This window comes from Mirounga angustirostris, unplaced genomic scaffold, assembly GCF_029215605.1.
Source record: "Mirounga angustirostris isolate CCGP_5_RB_7025 unplaced genomic scaffold, mMirAng1.0.hap1 SCAF_6, whole genome shotgun sequence".
Taxonomy (NCBI): Eukaryota; Metazoa; Chordata; class Mammalia; order Carnivora; family Phocidae; genus Mirounga; species Mirounga angustirostris.
This window is the reverse complement of record NW_026991714.1, coordinates 63,235,261-63,256,131: the sequence shown is the minus strand read 5'-3', so window position 1 is coordinate 63,256,131 and position 20,871 is coordinate 63,235,261. Positions and strand designations below refer to the sequence as shown.

The 20,871-nt window shown below is 43.4% G+C and overlaps 1 protein-coding gene across 1 annotated transcript; it reads right to left on the bottom strand.

Moving 5' to 3' along the window:
* Positions 1–476: 476 nt before the first annotated feature.
* SPMIP3 (sperm microtubule inner protein 3) lies at positions 477–20,450 on the bottom strand. The gene is given in 5 exon segments (XM_045879153.1): positions 477–549; positions 551–632; positions 8,070–8,242; positions 14,384–14,479; positions 20,395–20,450. Coding segments are annotated over 5 exon segments (480 nt in total).
* Positions 20,451–20,871: the final 421 nt, after the last annotated feature.

Here is a 20,871-nt window from a genome sequence, read left to right as displayed (position 1 = left end):
ATTAACTCTCTGTGTACAGACTTTCAATTAATCCTTTTTGATTTTTACCAGTCTCATAGCTCACTACAGCCCTAAGACATATCTGGTTTTCCACATCCAGAGCATCTGTAGGGTCTGTTGTGCTGGCAGTCTTCCTTCTTGGCTACATCCCCAGGTTCTTCTTTTTCTTTTTCTTTTTTTTTTCCAACAGTGAGTGATGCAGTTATTGAGTAGATTATATTCTTACCCAGTCTCCTGTACAACAATTGGATTAAATGTAAGATGGTTTGTCAGCACCAGCAATGATACTGGTGTTGGGGCTGATGTGAGAACAGATGACAAGTTCTCTTAAACTTGACTCTTGATTCCCTGCCCTAGGCTGATCACCCTCATTCTGAAAAGAATTTGCAACATGTAAATATTTCAGGATTATAGCCATCTGGATACACACTTAAATCAGAAGTAGTTCTGTTATTATTTTAATCTAAAGGAGTCACCTAAGAACTCCAAATGTTGTTTTGTTTGAATGCCATGGTTATTTTAAATTTAAAAGGTTTTCTTCCGAAGCTGCCTCTCTTCACAACAGTAGAACTCTGGTAGTGAATTTAATGGTCTAGGATTTGATGAAACTGTGGCTAATTTCTGGTCCCAATCTGGAATTTAAAACAAATTAATGATTTATTTTAAGACCATTTACTCCTAAATTTTAACATACTGTCAACAACAATTGTGTGCAATAACAAAACAATTTGGCGGATTTAAGACAAAAGAATATATGTAAAAGATGTGGGAGAAAAGGACTTGTCAAAAGGTTATTTCTGTGTTTCAGTCTCTGATCAAGAGGCCTATCGCTCTATTATGCCCAAAAGTAAATGAAATTAAATCAATCATATAAATTTGCATTTTGACATCCTAATTTTAGACCCCCAAACCATTTAAACCCTACATTATTTACGGGCCACTTTGTATGATGTTTGTGTCAAACTTCAGTTGTTACCATCCCTAAATTCATACCCACTGGAGTTCCCTTGTACTTTATAACCTCTTATCTACAATAATGGACAGTTCTGCTTGTCCAAAGGTGAGCTTTCGAGGACAGCTGGAGGTTAAATATGTCAATCATCTTGATGAACCAAAGAGCAGCGTTTTGGTGATAGCATCGTAACACAATTATATTATGTGTAGCGTTATGCACAGTGTTCGGTGCTTTACTTATATTAATATCCACAGTAATCCTCACAGGCTCACTCACTGATGGTGTCACCATCTCAGAGAGATTAATGAACTAGCCCAAGTTCATAGGATTATGAGGGGACCTGACCCAGGAGTATCTGGCCCCAAAGTCCCTGATCTTTTCCCTGCTCTCCTCCACCTGCCACAGCACTTCAATAGCATTGAAAGATACAAACATTTCTTGATATTAAGAATGGATAACATTTCATCAAACCCAGGAGTAGGACCAGAAATGCCATCCCTGGAAGGATTTTTTAAATCTAATTTAGTAAAGTGTGTACCTGTCTGAAACAAGCAACGATTTGACTTTCCAAGGCTTATGGTGGGGTTAAAATAGCAACTCTGACCTTCTGGAGGGTTACATTGTGTTCCAGGGAAATAAATCTAAGCAGTTAAGGAGTATGAGGAATCCCACTCACCAGCCTTAGTGATCCTTGCTGTCAGAGTTGCCGTGGAGTGGAATGACCCACTCATTTAATGAGGTAAATTCAACAAACTTTTGGGGGATTCCTTCTGAGTCTCCATGCCCACAGACAGTGGATGCTATCAAGCCTGAAATATGCTATGCATATTTGGGGGTGGGGAATACTATGGAAAGGACATGTGAAATGATTTTGGGGATTTCCTTACCATTTGATAAAGTGAAATTATTGTTCATGTGGAATTGTGGGGTGACTTCTTTGAAAGTCATCATTTAGTAAAAATAAAATGAATAATTAATTGAGAACTACAGACAAAATGTAACCAACTTGCTGAATCCCATTTATTCCAGCTACTTTAATAATTTAATATCATTTAATATTATCACTTTGAACAATTTAAGAGATTTGCAAGGACAACTTTGATTATATGTAATTACTACCTTATGCACTGATTTTAGAACTGAATCCCTGTATAAGATACAATTCCATTGCATTAGGTTTTTTGTTTGTTTTGTTTGTTTTTTACAAGTATTTATTATGGCACATGCTGATTCTTTGATCACTTAGCTTTGAAGGCTTATAAATGTTACATACAAGCAGAATGCTGAAGTCTTTATATGGATATCTCAGTTTTGTTAGGTAGATACTATTTTTAGTCCTTTTTGCAGATGAGAGAACTGAAGGTCAGAGAGTCTAAGGGTCACACTGCTATTGAGAGCATATGTTTTATTTTTGAAGAATGAGTTCTTTTAAGTATTTGGCTCCAGGGTGAATAATACAAGGGCAACTTTTGTCTGAGGGGCCATTCTATCCTCCTAAGCTGTAAGTTCTCTGAGGATGGAGTCTTCATATCTTACACTGTGTCTTGCACATAGTTTGTGCTTAATAAATGTTTCCTAAATAAATGAATGAACCCCTATGTGCTGAGAAGGAATTTTTACTGAAGAAGAATTTCTTGAGTGATAACTGTGATCTATCATGACCTATATTTAATGTTTCTCACCAATTCCCAAAAAGAAATAAGAACTGAACATGAAATGCAAATCAGTGCTAATCGAGACATAAGCCCTGCCCTTAAAATCTGATCACAAAGGCTGGTCAAATGGTCAAGAGAAAAAACCCCACACCTTGATACACAACTTCCTATCCATCTTATTTTGTGAGAAGCCCTTCCCCCAAAGACTCCTTCAAGGAGTCAGTTTCTTGATTCAAACAAACACTTGAGTCAGCCCCTGCTGTGTTCTCTCTCAGTGCTCAGATTTATGACCTCTCTCTGCTGGGTCTCTTGCAGACCAGGCTTTGCCTGCCTGATTGTTGTTTACAAAATAATCGCCAACCAAGTATCTCGCAAATCCATCCAATTCTCTACTGCTACCAGCGATCATCACTTGCCAAAACCACTGCTTCCTAAACTTGGCTGCATGGTGGAATAACCTGGGGAGTTTTTTAAGTTACTGATGCTTGGGACTACCCCCTCCCACCAGGAGATCCTGGTTTGATTGGTCTGGGTCTGTCCTGGGCATCTGGATTGCTAAAAGTGATGTCACCGAGGTTAAGAACATTTAGCCTAACCGCTGCCATGGCTCCTGACTCACCATATTCAATCTCTGCCCCACCCGACTCCCCACCCTGCCTCCTTTTCCTTCTCCACAGTTAGAGCAATCTTTCCAAAATGCACTTTTTAATCATGGCACATCCACCCTCCTTCAAACTTTTCAATGGTTTCCCATTAATCTCAGGCTAGAGGTGCCAGAGCTGAAAATGACCTGTAAACCCTCCCCTTGTTACATCTCTCGAGCCACATCCTGCTCCACCCTTCCTGATTTCTGTGCTTTAGCACATTCTTCTTATTATTTTTTTTAGTTCCTCAAACATGTCATGCCCCTACCACAGGGTTTTTGCACATGCTGTACTCTCTGCGAAGCTCTTCCCCACTCCTTGCCTAGTGAACATCTAGCTCATTTCCTCAGAGACCTGTTGTCCCTTTCTGACTTGTTAAGTGCTCCTATAGCATCACATAAACTCTACTTCATAGCATTTATGGCAGGTGAAATTTTATGCTTATTTCTGTCCTGGTTCCCCACTGAAGCTTCTTGAATGTAGAAATGTGTCTATTTTGCTTGATGTGGTATTGCCAAAACCTTGCACAATGCCTGGCAAACAAGTAGGCTCTCAAATTATTTACTGAGAGAATATAGATGAATGAATGAAAATGCTCTCGACAGCAGATCTATCACCAAGCCCAGCTGATGTCATTTCCAAAATATCTCTGGAATCCATTCATTCTTTTTCATCTTCCCTGCTGCTCCAAGCCACCATCGTCTCTGTTCTAAACTAGTAAACAGTTTCCTCACTGGTCTTCGTGCCCTACCTCCTGTTCACCTCCAAACAGGGTCTCAGCAGCAGCCAGAGTGATCTTTTAAAAATACAAATGAGAGCTTTCTCCTCTCTTTGGAACCCTTCCAGATCTTCCCTTTGTGCTTGGACTGGAATCCAGGCATCTTACCACGCGTACCCTCACTGACTACACACCAGCTATGCTGCCTCCTTTCTGTTCCTCAAACATGCTGAGGCCTTTTCCACTTTCAAGCTTTTTGCACTTACTGCTCCTTTAAATGCTCTTTATGTGACTCATTACTATTTTCCAGGGCTCAGCTAAAATTGTATAGAGGTTTTCCTTGACTGCACTATTAAAAGTAACCTCCTTTAGCTACACTTATCACCCTGCTTATTTCCCTTACAGCACTACTACAGCCTATAATTTTTAAAAAATGTACTTGGTTATGCTCTGTACCTCACCCCCTCCCCAAAGGATGTCAGCTCCGTGAGAGCAGGTATCTTGTCTAGCCCCACCAGACAGCACAGTGGCTAGTTCATAATGGTGTCAATGAGCGAATCATCTTATGGTTGCCAGCTTCCAAGATGGACCCCAGTCATTCTCACCCCCTGGTATCCATGCCTTATGTAATGCCCTTGCACACTGCCTCAGAGCTGGCTATGTGTGACCAGTAGGACACCTTAGAAGTGACAGTGTGTGACTTCTGTGCCTAGGTCATAAAAGGCATTGGAAATTCCCCCCTTCGCCTCAGATTGCCCATTCTAGGGAAGCTAACTGCCATGCTTGCAGGACACTTGACACCCCTGTGGGGAGCCCACTTGGAGAGGCATGGAGGCCCCTGTCACCAGCCAGCATGTGAGTGACACCCATGTGAATGAGCCACCTTGGAGGTGGGTCCTCCAGCCTCGGTCAAGGCTTCAGATGATGCAGCACTTGCTGACATCTGGCTGGTACCTTGAGCCAGAAGTGCCCAGCTAAAAGATAAAAATCATCATCATTTATCTTGTAAGTCACTAGGTTTTGGAATGATACATTACTCCACAAGAGATAACTAATACGCACTCAATCAGTGGTTCAATGAATGGAGCAGTGAATATTTCAACATAAATTACCTCTTGAATTGGTCAGACTTCAAATCTCACTGAGGAAGGGACTATCTGACCCTGTTCCTGTCTTAGGTTTCCTGCCTGCACTTTCCAGCACCTTATTCTCAGTTGTCTACAGATGCCAACTTGACACCTCTTCTGCTGAAAACTGTTATCTCTATCACAGGCACCAACAATCCTGCCGTAGAAGTGGAAGGCTGAGCTTTAATTTCACTCTCATGAATTCTCTCTTAATACTGTCCTTTCCCACTCCAAATGATATGCCACATGAGTCTCCTTTCCACTTCCCATGAAGTCTCAGTTCAATTTAAGAGCAAGGGTTGGGAACGTGACAAATCTGGATGACCTGGATTGATGACTTAACAGCTTGAGGAAGTTTCCTAAAGTCCCTAAGGCTCAGTTTTCTCTTCTGTTACATGCAGTAAATAATAATACCTCCTTCACGGGAGCTGTTAAGACTCATTGCAACCACGAGTGTATACACACATGTGCATACCACTTAGCACAGTTCTGGGCACAGGACAGATATTTTAAATCCTAACAGCTATCCTAAAATATAGACTTTGAATCTCCCCTTTGCTGAGGCACAGACAAGTTCAGAGGAGCTGAGTGTCCTGCCTGACACTGCAGAGCTAGAATGTGCAAGCCTGCAGTCCCCAAGGCCTGAGTCCTGCCCACCCTTCCACAGATCCATCCTGCCTGACTGCCAGTGTAGTCTAGTCGTGTCTTCTTGAACCTGTCCTGAGCAGGCCGACTGACCGACAGTCTCTGAAGCCACCTGGGTTCTCCCTTGACTGGGTCCTAAGATGGCTCTGATTGTCCAAATCCAACTTTCCAGACTCACTCCTTGAGTGCCTCTTCAGTTCTAGCCATTCTGTTCTACTCTGCCAACCACATGTGACCCCACTTCCTCCTCCTCCTGCCTGGCCCAGGCAGGCCAGCGTCCTCCATGTCTGGAGTGCTCCCTGCTCCCCCACACTCCACAAGGCTCAACCCCACCCCCTGCCACCATGTTCCTGGCTGCAATGTCCCTGTCTGCTGTGTGCACCACTTCTCTGCCTCGGACCTCATCCAGCGGGGCCCAGCTTGGGTCCCATGGCTGCATGTTCTCGAACCCATCTTCCTGCTCTGTTAGTTGCTTCTTAATCATTCACTGATAGGCTGATGATGCTTCATCTTCCTGATCAGACTGGGAACTCCCCGTGGCTGAGGTCAGAGCCCGGACTTGCATTCACCTCCTCCCATGGCACCCAGCACAGTGCTAGGGGCACAGGAGATGATAAATATCAAACTGCTTTGCTAAACACTCACCTGGTTCTCTTGGTTTGGAAACACTTAGGAACTGTTGTCTAAAACAAGCCAGGGAGAAAACCTTTTGTGTCTAACTGGATTCCCTCATAGCAGAGGAATTGTAAAGAAGGTCCTGTTTACTATCACTTCGGTAACTCAAGGCCCACCCAGATTCCCACATGGGAGGGAAGCTGACTTCATACTTGGTCAGTTTTGAAAAGGCAAGCTGCTTAGCCGGTTCTGTGGGGACAGGAGCCCTGCTGACACCTCCTGACCACCTCTTCTTTTCAGCTGCTCAGCCCCTGCTGACTTCTGTCTCCCCCAGGCCTCATCCTTCAGCCCCTAACCTGCACCCCCACCCACCCCGGCTCCTTTTAATACAGACCTCCCAGGGCCCCCTGGGAGACCCCAACCTCCACCATGCCTCACTCCCTCCTGGCACCTCCTTCCCTAAATGAGCTCGTCTTAGCTACCAACTCCTTTCCCCTCAGCTGCCTTCTCAGCTCCAACCTTCTCTCCCCTCCCAGACCCCAGCTTTGCACTGCTGGTAGGTAACCTCTTATGCCAGATGCCTCCCCCCATATCCGGCCCATCTGGCTTCATCTACTGCCCCCTCCCCATGGCTCCACTGTCTGGAGATTGCCCGGTTCCATTGGCTTCTCATCTTCCTTGCTGTTGTTCCTGGTTCCCTTGGGACCTGGCCTAGTACTCCATCTGGGCTTCTGCCCTTTTCAGGGGAGAACAGAAGGAAGGGCCAATCCTTCTCACCCCCAGCCACTCCCCCCACCATCCTTCTACTCATTTTCTTATTCTTATTCAAGCAAAAAGAAAGAAAAATATTAAATAAATAGTAATGCAAGTGACTCTCAGCTGTGACAAAGACAGTAAGGCTTAAGGGTCAAGCACAGATTCCTATGTCTCAAATAGCTTTGGTCTGAATTCTGCTTCTCCTACCTACTGCACTGTGATCTGGGGCTGCTTAATTAATTGTCTCTGAACTTGATCTTCTTTATTGTAAAATGGGAAAGTAATACACTTACCTAAGAGCTCTTAGGAGGACAAAATACGTATCTGCCTCAGTGTAAGAGCCCCAGAAATAGTGGGGTTTACTCATTTAGAAAGTCTGTCAATGCAGCAACTCCTCCCACTTGCTAAAATTCAAAGCATCAGTGACAACAGGAATACAAGTAATGTCTACATCAGTGTCCACGTGTGTACACCCAAGGTCACATGGGGGGGGGCTTGGCCCTTCATACTCACACATGTTGCAACGTAGAGGGAAATTAGAATTTTTGAAACATGCCTCCAAATGTCAAATAATTGTCATAAAGCTATTTAAAATGGGAAAATAAGAAAGAAAAAAGTTCCTTTAACAATACATTTAGGCACAATAAGGAATTGTTAATTCCTAATTGTTAATTGATAAAAATTGAGTAACAAGGGGCTCAATGAGAAGTAGTCACACTTGAGCCGGCTTCCTACCAAGGACATTTGTGCATTTTTATCCTTGAATTCTATAGGGAACTAGGAAAAAGAGGAGAGGAGGAAGCAGCCCTTGGGCCAGCCTCTAAATTCTTCTTCCTGCACTAGACACACGTGAACACCCTCCCTCAACTTGACTGGTCCCTGATGGCAGGCATGAGAGAGGATCATCCTAGGCAAGGTTGATCTGAGAGAGTAAGAGCAGTTGACCCAACTTACCAATCTTGTAAAATGGCAGAGAATAGTCTCTTTGGTAGGTGGTTTCTTTATACCATGGTTCAGTGGGCTTTGAATGTCTTCGGAAACAAATATATCGAATGAGAGTTTCTTGGTCTAGTTGAGGCTGATACTGACTTTTTCTCTTGGGTGGGATTGTCAAGTCTATGAGAGGTCTAAATGAAAATAGAAAGAGCTTGCTGACACCCAGTAGAAGAAAAGCATTCCATGTTCTCATCAGCTGAGATCTATTCTCTGGAAGTGATCAGGAGGCAACCAAGATACTATCGGCAAGACTCCATAGCTCAAGGGTCAGCCCAACAGTTTTCAGTAGGTGGCTCAGGGATTCCAGTCCCCTGCTCCTCCACTTTAGCATCCCTCCTCCTCCCCAATCACAGGTTGCAGAAGGTGACCTGCATCAAACCTTCTGCTGGGTCTGCTCATGCGTGGCAACTTCCTGTACTCCAGATCTCCCAATGCCCTTTCCCATTGTAATTTTTCTATGGACATTTGGTTCCCTCAAGGAACTGATACTTTCTTTTGACCAGACTCACCCCTATGGTGCGAACTGGTGTTGGATGAACCTGAAATCAGTTGTAACTTTCCTGTACCTCCACTGAGATAACTACCCTCTGAAGGTAAAAATAAAGAAGAATCAAAATGTAATGGGGGAATATCTTCATGCACTTGTGGGAGTACATATTCACTGGACAACTTGTTGGAGAATACTTTGGTGATGAGGACTGATATCTTTAAAAAATGCATATACCTTGTTGCAGCAACTCCAGAAATTAGGGATATCAACAAAGACCTAGCTCCTAGAATGCTCACCAAAATATTTTATGATAATAAAAGAGTGGATACAATCTTCACGTAAAAAAAGGGGGGATTATTTAGAAAATGATATGGTCATATACAAGAATGCCCCACCACCACTAAAAGTGATGCTGTAGAATTATGAATTTTGAGATGGGAAAAAGTCTGCAATACAGAATTAGGTTTAAAAAAAGGTTTGAGTTGAATTGAACACTTTAAACTGATGAGTTGTATGGGATGTGAATTATCTTCAGAAAACTCTTATACAAAACAAGGTTTCAATCAACAAAATATTATCAAACTGAATTCAATAATACATTAAAAGGATCATACACCATGATCAAGTGGGATTTATTCCAGGGCTGCAAAGAAGGTTCAACATCAGCAAATCAATCAACAAAATAAGCCACATTAACAAATTGAAGTATAGGGGCGCCTGGGTGGCTCAGTTGGTTAAGCGACGGCCTTCGGCTCAGGTCATGATCCTGGAGTCCCTGGATCGAGTCCCGCATCGGGCTCCCTGCTCGGCGGGGAGTCTGCTTCTCCCTCTGACCCTCTTCCCTCTCATGCTCTCTGTCTCTCATTCTCTCTCAAATAAATAAATAAAATCTTTAAAAAAAAAAAAACAAATTGAAGTATAAAAATCATACAATCATCTCAATAGATGCAAAAAAGCATTTGACAAAATTCAACATTTATTCATGATAAAAAACTGTTAACAATGTGGGTATCAAGGGAACATATTTCAGCATAATAAAAGGCCATATATGACAAGCTCACAGCTAACATCATACTCAAAGGTGGAAAGCTGTAAGCTTTTCCTCTAAGATCAGGAATAAGACAAGAATGCTCACTCTCACCACTTTTATTCAACATAGTATTGGAAGTTCCGTCCAGCAACTAGGCAAGGAAAAAAAATAAAAGGTATTCAAATAGGAAAATAAGAAGTAAAACTGTCTCTATTTGCAAATAACATGATCTGTATGTGGAAAACCCTACAGACTCCACAAAAAACCTCTTAGAACTAATAAAGGAATTCAGTAAAGTTGCAAAATCAATATACAAAAATTTATTGCATTTCTATGCACTAAAAAGGAACTATCAGAGAAATTAAGACAACAAACTCATTTACAATTACATCAAAACAATAAAATACTTAGGAGTAAATTTAACCAAGGAGATGAAAGACGTATACTTTGAAAACTCTAAGACATTGATAAAAGAAATGGGAGAAAACACAAATAAATGGGAAGATATTCTGTGCTCACGAATTGGAAGAATTAATATTGCTAAAATGGTCATACTATCAAAGCAACCTACATTTTCAATGCAATCCCTATCAAAATTTCAGACATTTTTCAAAGAACTAGAACAAAGAATCCTAAAATTTATATGGACCCACAAAAGACCTCAAATAGCTAAAGCAATCTTGAGAAAGAAGAACAAAGGGGAGAAATCATGCTTCCTGATTTCATATTATAAACTATAGTAATCAAAAACAGTATACTATTGGCATAAAAATAGACACATAGATCAACAGAACCGTATAGTGAACACAGAAATAAACCCGCGTCTATGTGGTCAATTAATTTATGACAAAGGAACCAAAAATATACAATGGGGAAAGGATAGTTTCTTCAATAAGTAGTATTGGGAAACTGGAAAGCCACATGCAACAGATAAAACTATCTTATAACATACACAAAGATCAACTTAAAATAGGTTAAAGACATGAAGGTAAGACCTAAAACCTAAAACCATAAAACTCCTAGAAGAAAACACAGGGAGTAAATTCCTTAACATCAGTCTTGGCAAGGATTATTTTTGGATTTGACACCAAAAGGAAAGGCAACAAAAACAAAAATAAATGGTATTACATCAAACTAAAAAGCTTTTATTGCACAGTAAAGGAAGCCAACAAAATAAGACAACCTGCAGAAAGGGAGAAAATATTTGCCAATCATATTACCTGATAAGGAGTTAATATCCAAAATACATAAATAACTCCTTCAACTCAATAGCAAAAAAACAATCTGATTAAAAAATGGGCAGAGAATATGAATAGACCTTTTTTTCCAAAGAAGACATACGGAGGGCAAACAGGTTCATGAGAAGTGCTCCAAGTCACTAATTGTCAGGGAAATGCAAAGTGAAACCACAATGAGCTATCAGCTCACACCTGTTAGAATGGCTATTATCAAAATGGCAAGAGATAAGAAGTGTTGGCAAGAAAAAGGAACCCTTGTGCACCGTTGGGAATGCAAACCGATGTAGCCACTGTGGAAAACAGTATGTGGGTTCCTCAAAACATTAAAAATAGAACTACCATATGATCTAGCAACTCCACTTCTGGGTATTTATCAGAAGAAAATGAAATCCCTATCTCAAAGAGATAGCTGCACCCCCACGTTCATTGCAGCATTATTTGCAATGGCCAAGACATAGAAACAATCTAAGTGTTCATTGATGGATGAATGGATGGAGATATTGTACATGTATATAAAATGGAATACTACTCGGCCATGAAAAGAAGGAAAACCTGCCATTTGTTGCAACATGGATGCACCTTGAGGGTATTGTGCTAAATGAAATGTCAGATAGAGAAAGACGAGTACTGTATGATCTCACTTATATGTGGAATATAAAAAAACCAAACGCATAGAAAAAGAGAACAGAATGGTGATTGCCCGAGGCAGAGTTGGGGGATGGGGGAAATGGGTGAAAGAGGTCGAAAGGGACAAACTTCCAGATAAATAAGTTCTGGAAATGTAATGTCCTATATGGTGATTATAGTTAATTATACTATATTGTATATTTGAAAGGTGCAAAGATAGTAGATCTCAAAAGTCTCATCATTAGTGAAAAAATTTGCAACTATATCAGGTGATAGATATTAACTAAACTTATTGTAGTAATCATTTCACAATAGGTACATATATTAAATCATTATGTTGTGCACCCTAAACAAATACAATGTTATATGTCGACACTATCTCAATAAACTTGGGGGGGATAAAAAAGGGTTTCAAAATACTATTCATTCCATTTTGTGTAGATCTGGAATGTTCTGCATGATTATCTATCTCTGAGTGATGACATTATGGGTAATTTCATTTCTTTTTTTATTAATGTTTTCTGAATGTTGTAATAAACATGCATATTTTTAAATTTTGCTTTATTTTACTTTTTTAAAATCTCTACTCCCAATGTGGGACTTGAACTCATGACCCAGAGACCAAGAGTCACACGCTCTAGAGACTGAGCCAGCCAGGCACCCCAACATGGGTATTTTTAAACTTAAAATATATGAAGTGAGCGGCTCTAGGTGTGAAAAATATTAGATGTTGGGTGACATTTAGGAACATCTAAACCCCATCATTTAATAGTAGGATGTAGTCTTACTTGATGGGATCACCATGATTAATCACACTTAAACGAGGTGACTGAAACTATATAATCATAATGTATTGTGATTCCATATTTGGGTAAAAACTTGATTATAATGGGCCTCCTTTGAAGACTGTTTAGCAGAAATGAATAGGTTCTGCCTGAAGTTCAGAAAAAAGTAAGGGCGAGAATGTGACGGTGTGAATGTGGTACTGGTCGGGGGAGGGGTGGGAACGGCTGGTGGGTGGATGGTGCTCCGTGGAGCATAAGCTTGGAGAAGCACCGAAAATTCCCACCCACTTCTACCTGCTCTTATTTCATGCTTAATAGGCACTTGGTCTTGTAAAGTGGGCACCTTAAATGGTGGGCAGGAGCACTCCTTTCCGTACAAAAGCATGCCCCCCCCCACTTCCCTGTCAAACATTAGCTGCCTGATGAACAGGTCAGTTTTTTGTGAGGTTGGGTTCTGTGTAACCATCCCTGACGTCTGGTCACTTCTGTGCCACTGAGAGCTGTGGCTTCTGAACCACATCTTGGTGATTGTCCCTAGATTTACCCCTGCAGGACTGGTAACCCACTCTGCCTTTGCCTTGGGTGTTTCTATGGAACCAGAATAGTCGCCATTTTCAAGTAATACATCAGTATCCTGAAGACAAGACTTTCATTCAAAGGATCGGATTCTAATACTGGAATCGTTAAGTTGGTAGAGGAATATATCTGGGGAAGTTATGCCAGAGACACCTATCAAGGTATACTACAACTACAAAAACTGAAGTTAGGATTTGTCCCAAGAACTGCCTTATTTCCTGTTTTTTTTGGGGGGGGGGCGGGGAGTGCTCAGGGGCTTGTCTTTTCCTTCTTATTTTTAACTAGAAGCTTACTAAAGTCACTGACTGGCATCTGCACTAAGTTTTCCCCTGAAGGCTGATCTTGGGCAGGCGCTAGTCTTGCCAGAGTCAAGTAGAAATAGAGTCCAGGTTCCCTTTGCCTGAGCTGTCCTGTGAGGAAGAGGACTGACATTCACGGACTGGGTGTTGGAGTCGGGTGGTCATCAGAACCCACAGAGCACATGGGGAGAGTGCCTGGGGATGGGGCCAGCCCCAACGAGAGTTTAACATACTGTGTATCTGAATTAGAACAAAGGGCCTTGAACTGAGAATCAGAAAATGTGTATAGTTCCAAGTACCAGCTTTCATACCAACCAACTGTACCTCGGGCAAGATATGTCACTTCTCTGGGCTGCGTCTTACTCACTTAACTGGATCAGAATGACCTCTAACACTACTTCTAGTTTGATCTTCTATTAAATTAAGACTCTGTGCTGCTTTGTAGATGCCATGGCTCCTTTTTCTTTGCATGAGGATAATGAGGAGTTGACTATATCGAAGGCAATTAACTGAAGAAATTTGTAAAATACATTAGATGATGAAGTCAAAATAATAGCACTCATATTTCAAGTGCTTGCTATGTTCTGGAATTTTATGACAATATTTTATTTAACAGATAAGGCAACTGATTCCCAGAGGAGGATTTAAACTTGCCCAAGATCAGCCATTTCAAAAGTTAACTCAAATTGCAGCTCCTAACTACTGTGGTTTCTAGCCTCCCCAAACTAGAAAATAACATCCAAGTGACTGTTTTCTTATTTTTTCCTTTTCTTCTTGTTAAAAATCATATCTGGAAATGCAGAACTGTTTAGGCCAAATTCACAATTTTCTGAGAGGGAAACTGAGTCTCAGGAAGGGTAAGTTTTTTGTACAAGGTGAAACTCTGAACTCATGGTGTTTCTTAAATTTCTTTGATGATTTCATAACATTCTATATTTATTGTTGATTATAAAAGTAATGTATGTTCATTAGAGAAAATCTGGAAAATGGAGAAAAAGTTAAAAAATAAAAATACAAATACCACCATCTTACCATTCAGAAAAAGCCATTGTTAACAGTTTGGTGTATTTCCTTCTGAACTTTTTGAATCTATTAAATAACAATTATTATTATTATTTATTGTTATTATTATTATGACTACAAATTGTGACTCCCATTTTTTTTTTCCACTTGTGCTTCTCACTTTAGTGAAATTTTTGAAAATGAAGATTTGGGAAGGTGTCTCACCTGGGAGGTCTCTTCACACTAGAATCAGAATGGACTCTTGCCACCTGCCCGGGGTACCATCCTTGGACGTCCTTTCCTTGATGAGCGATGAATATACTAGTGGAGAAAGTAAGAAGGTGATAAAAGGAAAAAAAGAATTAGTTCTTTACAGAAGAGTGCAGCTGTGGTCCTAATAAAATATCCACGCACTTTGCCCTTGGTCCCTAAATCCGTGGAATTTCTTGACAGGAGCATCTTCTGTTACCCGTTTTCCAGAATTTGGTTCTCAAGATTCATAAGGAAATACTCGACGTGTCAGGTATTAGGTTCAAATTACCAGAAAAAGAAATAAGAGGATATATAAGACCATGGGGGCAAATGCTGATAATCGTCAAAATGTGAAAATGGATAAATGGGGGTTCCTTATACTGTTTTTTCCTACTTTGGGTAGGTTTACAAACTTTCATAAGTTTTTTGTTTTTGTTTTTTTAAACTGCGTTGATTAAGTGTATGGGGCAAGAAATGAATAGGCACTAGGATGGGGCACAGGGCGCTTGTGGGCTGGAGGAGGAAGCCTAGCCCTGCTGGGGAAGGTTGGGCTTTGAGGAGGTTTTGAGGCACAAAGTGGGTAGGAAGTGTTTCTGGGTGTGAAGGTGAGACAGGGCAAACAGCTGAACCCCAGAGCTGGGGGGAGGCAAGGTGAGGTTTGGTGAGGGCGCCGTGGTCCCCAGACCTCACCTTTTGAAAGACATCTTATTTTATAATCAATTCCTTTTCCTTTCAGATTATAGTCACTGAGTTATGTGGTTATATTAGAATTATGTATAGTTGGATTATGTTATTTGCAGATTTTATTTTGGAAAAGCAGTAGGAACATTACAAAATAAAGGGAGCGTTGTGTCTTGAAAGGTTGAGAACCACTTACGTAGGTGACAGGGAATCTTAGTAGCATTTTTAAGAAGGTTAATGACTTAGGGCAATTTTTATTGTAGAAAGATCTTTGCCAGTGGCAGTGTGGACAACAGTATGGAGGACAGTCTGATGAGAAGTACAGAGATTGGCCAGGAGGTAATTGTAGTCATTTAACGTGGGACATGGAGAAGCTCTGAGCTGTGTGGTGGGAAGGTGGCTGGACAGGACCAAGGACACTGTGGGAGAAAAGATTGAAGCTGAGAGGGAGATGTTCAAGACAAGGACAGGCTTGCCCTTGGGCTTCAGACATAAGGAAGAAGGCTGCCATTTGAATCTCAGGAGACTGAGGGGACACAGGTGACCATGTGGGGAGGATGACTTTAGAGAGTTTGTGATATGTAGGTCTTTGGGGACCTTTCACAGATTCTGAGCACTCAGTAGGTGCCATCAGCAGTCCAAGGGAAGAGTCAGTCCAAAGGGGTACATAGTTTTGTATGAAGTAGCTCGCCAAATCTGTGTTGGGTGATGAACAAAAGCCTGACCCACGGCTGGCAGCCAACCAGAATTTACTGAATGCACATACTGGGCCTGCACGCTCTGGGTTCTGCAGATACAGAGCTGACTAGGAATCACTGCTCACCCTTACAATGCTCTTTATGTGCTGAAATAGTGATCTGAATAAAGTGTCAATGGGGGCACAGACAAGGGAGGGGTGCCTAGGATTGGGGCAGGCAAATAGGATGGGGAAGAGATTCTAGGTGAGGGGAATTTTAGAAGCCAAGACATGGCCAGAGTTGGGATCAGAGCAGAGTGTGTGGGGGCCGGTGGGAACCTCACTGTCCAACGAGTGTGAAAGGCGAACGCTGTGAACAGGGTGGGTCTGTCTGTCTAGGCAAACAGGACCTTGGGGAGCTCTGATTTTCAGAAAACCACAGGCTGTCTGGGCTTGCCCTGTGGCTAGGATAATATGACTGAGCCCTGAAGAGTACATAACAGCAGGGATTAAGTCATGTGGAGAGAGAGGAACTGGCACAATAATAGGGAAAAAATGACATTTCTGAGTGCCTGGGAGTGGGACTTTCTTGGGCATCCATCCCGTTTCTGAAGTGCTACCTTGGAGAGATTACCCTAGGGTCATTTTATGCTTTGTTAATAACCCCAGTGGGGTTCCAAATCCACACTGGTTTCTCACAGTTGCTGTGCCATTTTCAGTAGGCTGAGTCTTGACCATGGATTCTTCCCTAGCATGCATATAACCAATGCCTGCTGAATACAAGTGAGTAATCTAAGCACTGGTCCTTAGACACAGTCTGCAAAAGCTGTTTTGAGAATGGAGAAGCCTTTCTTTACCAGGACTGGGTAACACACCCTCCTCACCATCCCTGGGGAGTCTCTCTTGGTAGGTTTTGGCCCAGGAGCTGGGAGAGGAAGGGAAAGTGTGTGAGCAGGCATTGGAGGGAAGAAGGGCTGGGTGGAGAAGCAGAAAGTTCTGGGGAAAGAATGGTGCATTTTGTCTCCAACTCTTTGGGTAGACTTTCCAAGCTCCCCATGTGGCCTAACTTCAGCTCAAACAGGAGAAAGCTCCCAGTCAGGAGGTTAATGGGGGGCAGTGCCTAACCTGGCTTGTCAACCAGTGTTCCCAGAGGCCTCTCCTGAGGGCCTTGGGTGCAGACCTGGCTGAGGACCCCTATTGGAGCTCTGCTCAGACCCATCTGTTAACTTGGCTTGCAAAATTCCTGAATGAGTTGTAGGAAGGTCTTTCCTTCTCGGGTGGGAGCAGGAGTCCTGCTTTGTCTGATTTCCCCACACATTGTTTACCAGTCCCTGCCTGACAGCTTGGCTCTTTGAGGTGATGTGTTTTGTCCAGACAAGAGCAAACCTGTCACCTGGGAGAGTGCATGTCGCTGGAGCAGAAATCTGGGCTTAGCCACGGACAAAATTCAGTATGCACAGGGGAGGCCAGGAGGGTTCTTCCCTCAAGAGCCTGGCCCCATGGCTGGAGGTGGCCCATGCTCCTAGGTGACTCTGCTGTTCTTTGTTACATCTGTGTTGGGCCTCAGGCTTTAGGAGGGTGATCTCATCTAATTCCCAGTCACCTTGCCAGGTAAATATTATGAACACCCTGTTACAGAACATGAGACCGAGGCTCAGAGAAGTCAGGTGGGCTCTCCAAACATCGCCTGGCTGGTAAACGCCAGAGCCATGGATCAATCCCTATTCTCTGAACTCTGCGGTGCATCTGGAGTCATCTCTGTGTACGCAGGATGGCTTTTTTTCAGAAGAGTTCAGTGCTATTTTTATAGGAACTCTGGGAATCTCTCACTGGCAGACAGGAAGTAGATGCCATGCACCAGAGGAAGAGGAGAAGGAATAGCACAGCCATGTTAGCTGGGAGTGGCCTTCCATTCAGTGAGCCGAGTCCCCATTGAAGGTTCTACGGTGGTTGTCGTGGGCCAGGTGCTAGGGACACAGTGATGATAAATACTATCTTCTACCCAAGGGTTCACAGTCTGGTAGAGAAAACCACATTCAGGCACTGACTCATCATACACAGTGAGTAAGTGCTGGGCCAGTCAGGAACAGGCTCGGGGGAATGAGTCACTTAGTGAGGACACGAGCTAGTCAGCACAGAGGATGGGACCCCTCCATGCCTGCTCTGCCATCTCCCAGACCCATTATCCCCTCAAGGAAGAGGGGAGCCTCAGGTTCCCCTGTCAGTAAAGTGGGGGGCACACCATCACCCCCCGGAATGATTCATGGAGTTGGGGTGAACATACTTGGTGATCTGTGGTAGGGTTGCCATAGCTCTGGGCATAAAAAGCTGCCCCCCACAGCTGCCTCTGGGTCTCCGAGAGACCACTTCAGGCAGTGTTTTAAAAATCCATCTTAAGTCTGACAGAAATTCCACATCTTTTCTCTTCCACACCACGCTGTGACTACTCCACATGAAGCAATCTTTTCGGGAGCATCCGGTGCTCTGCAAAACAACCCGGCCCTCAGTCTATCTGAGTGACAGGCCTGTCGCTTGGAGGTGACAGCAGGTCATATTTGCCTCTGATACAATTCTTAGGGGAGCTGTGTGAACCCTTGAATATTTAATTTTATCAGGCGCCCCTGCCAATGTGTGATTCCATTTTCCCTCACAAGGCCCCAAGGTTTGGGCGCATAAGGAGGGACTGGATATTGTCTGAGCAGAAGGAGGAGGTCAGGCCTCCACAGGGACTGCCAGGCAGCAGGACACCAATCTGTGACAGGATAGTCACTGATTCATGTTCACAAATGTGCACAGAGGAACTACTACATGTGGCAGTTGGCTCCGCGGAGGTGACGATGGTGGGCGGAGGGAGGCAAGTGAGCCCACCCCAGGGGCCTCCCCGGATATGTAGCCAAGTGTAGGAATCAAGAGCACAGATGTTGGGGCCAGATTCGTGGGTTCAAATCCTACCTCTGCCAATTCCTTACTAGCTGTGGGATCATGGGACAGTCACTTAACTACTCTGTGCCTCAGTTTATCCTCTAGACCTCACAGCTGTTGTGAAAACGAAATGAGCAAAAATGCACTGGGTGTGAGTGAGACTGGCCTGTTGGAGGAACAAAGGAAAGACAGTGGGAGGGAGGAGACCGAAGCGGGGGCAGGGCCAGTTCCTGCAGGGCCTTATAGGCCCCAGCAGAGTTTAGATTTTGTGAAACATGCAGTGATTACAGGGTTTTATGCAACTGAGGGCTTTGATCCAATTTACGTTTTATGGAACGTGTGCTGGAGAATGGGCAGGAGGAGGACATGAGTGGGCAGTTGCTATAGGTGAGTGGGGCCAGGCAGCAGAGCGTGGGAGATACAGCCTGGAGGTACCACTGAGGAACCTCTGAGGGGTTGGCCCCCCTACTGTTGCAGAGGCAGGAAAGGCATCAAGTAGATGAGGACCAGCTCCACAGTGAGTATGGTGGGGAGGCTGGGGCCTCAGCCTAGTTCAGGCGGCCTGCCACCTCGTGGGACTCTGATGGATGAGCGCAGAGAACAGAATCCAGCCCTGTTTTAGGACGTCATGGATCCCGTGCTTGCTGCACAGCGTTCCACCTAAACCCTCAGGCTCCCCATGGGCTGGCTTAGGCCAGGCCCCGTGACTCCGACTTGGTTCCACAGAACTCCAGGCAGCAGCAACTGAGGGAGGTTTGTTTCCATTTTGCCCAGGAGATGACCCACAGTTAGATAACCCGACAGTGGACAAGACAGATCTCAAACACACTCAGAAAGACAAGGGGCTTGTGGGGAGGCAGAAATCAGGAAATATGGGAACCCATCCCTCCAGTTCCTCCTCATGCAGGTTTCCCGGAAGCAAGGGTAGACTGTAGTTTCTCTGAAAGAGGACTCAAAGTGTGTAAGAACACAGCATCCTTTCCCCACCCCTCCTTCAGTAATTTCTGGAAGCAGAAGGAATTATCTTTGTTGACTAAACATTGTTAAAAATAACTAGATACTAAAATAAACATAAGGCTTACTCGAAACCATGAACCCAAAGAGGCTGACCCCAAAATCACTTGCTATGTGAGGGTTCCTGCCGAAATTTCATAGCTTTTAAACCTCCGCACACCCCACAGCCAGTGGTGAAAGGAAGATGAGGTTAGGTTAGGGTCTTTAGATTATTATCCAATATCTCTCCGCAAGATGAATTTAGCACAGGAAAATACATCTAGGGCTTGTTAGTCTTGGGCCATCTATGAATTTGGAGGAAGAGTAAAAATCCTACTTAGTTTCAATCTGTGCAACCATCTCCCATATAGCAGAAGCATGAAGGAGTCTGTTTGATACCAAGCAGAGTAAAGGGGTCTCCACTAAAATGTGGGCTGAGGCTCCTCATACTTCTTGCTGATGCCCTTCCCAAGCAAAAACCAATATCCTTCCAATCTTTGGGGAGTTTGGAGTTGCCTGTTTGCTTGGATTTTGCCATGAGTGTGGGTTTGTTTTTTTTTTTAAACTTTCCCCAAACCCAAAGAAACGTCACTGGAACCTCTGGGAGCAGTTGTCTGTCAATCAGAGAGCAGCAGGTGAGCAAGTCTGCCCCCCAGATGTCCATCTGCCCCACTGCAGTTCTGGATGGCACCTGCATCTGGATGGACATTACCTGGATGGGACCACTGGGCGGTGGTCAATAAATTCTCGAAGCCGGATGGCAGCCATGGTGGATGGGAGTCTAAAAAATATTACAGAGTGAAGGTTGATAATGGAAATTTACATACACTACATAGTATATTGCGTATTGTGTGAACATACTCTACACACAATCCATTTCCACGTGGGAGCTATCTAGTGCCACCAAGTCTGTCTTGAAAGAAATAACAGTAAGAAAACTGAAGAGTAAATAGACTAGCCATGGCTTTTGCTAGACCACTTAGGGAAGGACATAAACTTGTAAAGGGGAAAAAAAAAAGTGGAAAGCATAAGCCAATACATACAAATACACTTTTCTTTAAAAATAGAAACTACCAGAGTGCCTGGGTGGCTCAGTTGGTCAAGTGTCTGACACTTGGTTTTGGCTCAGGTCATGATCTCAGGGTCGTGAGACTGAGCCCCACATGGGGCTCCTCGCCCAGTGGGGAGT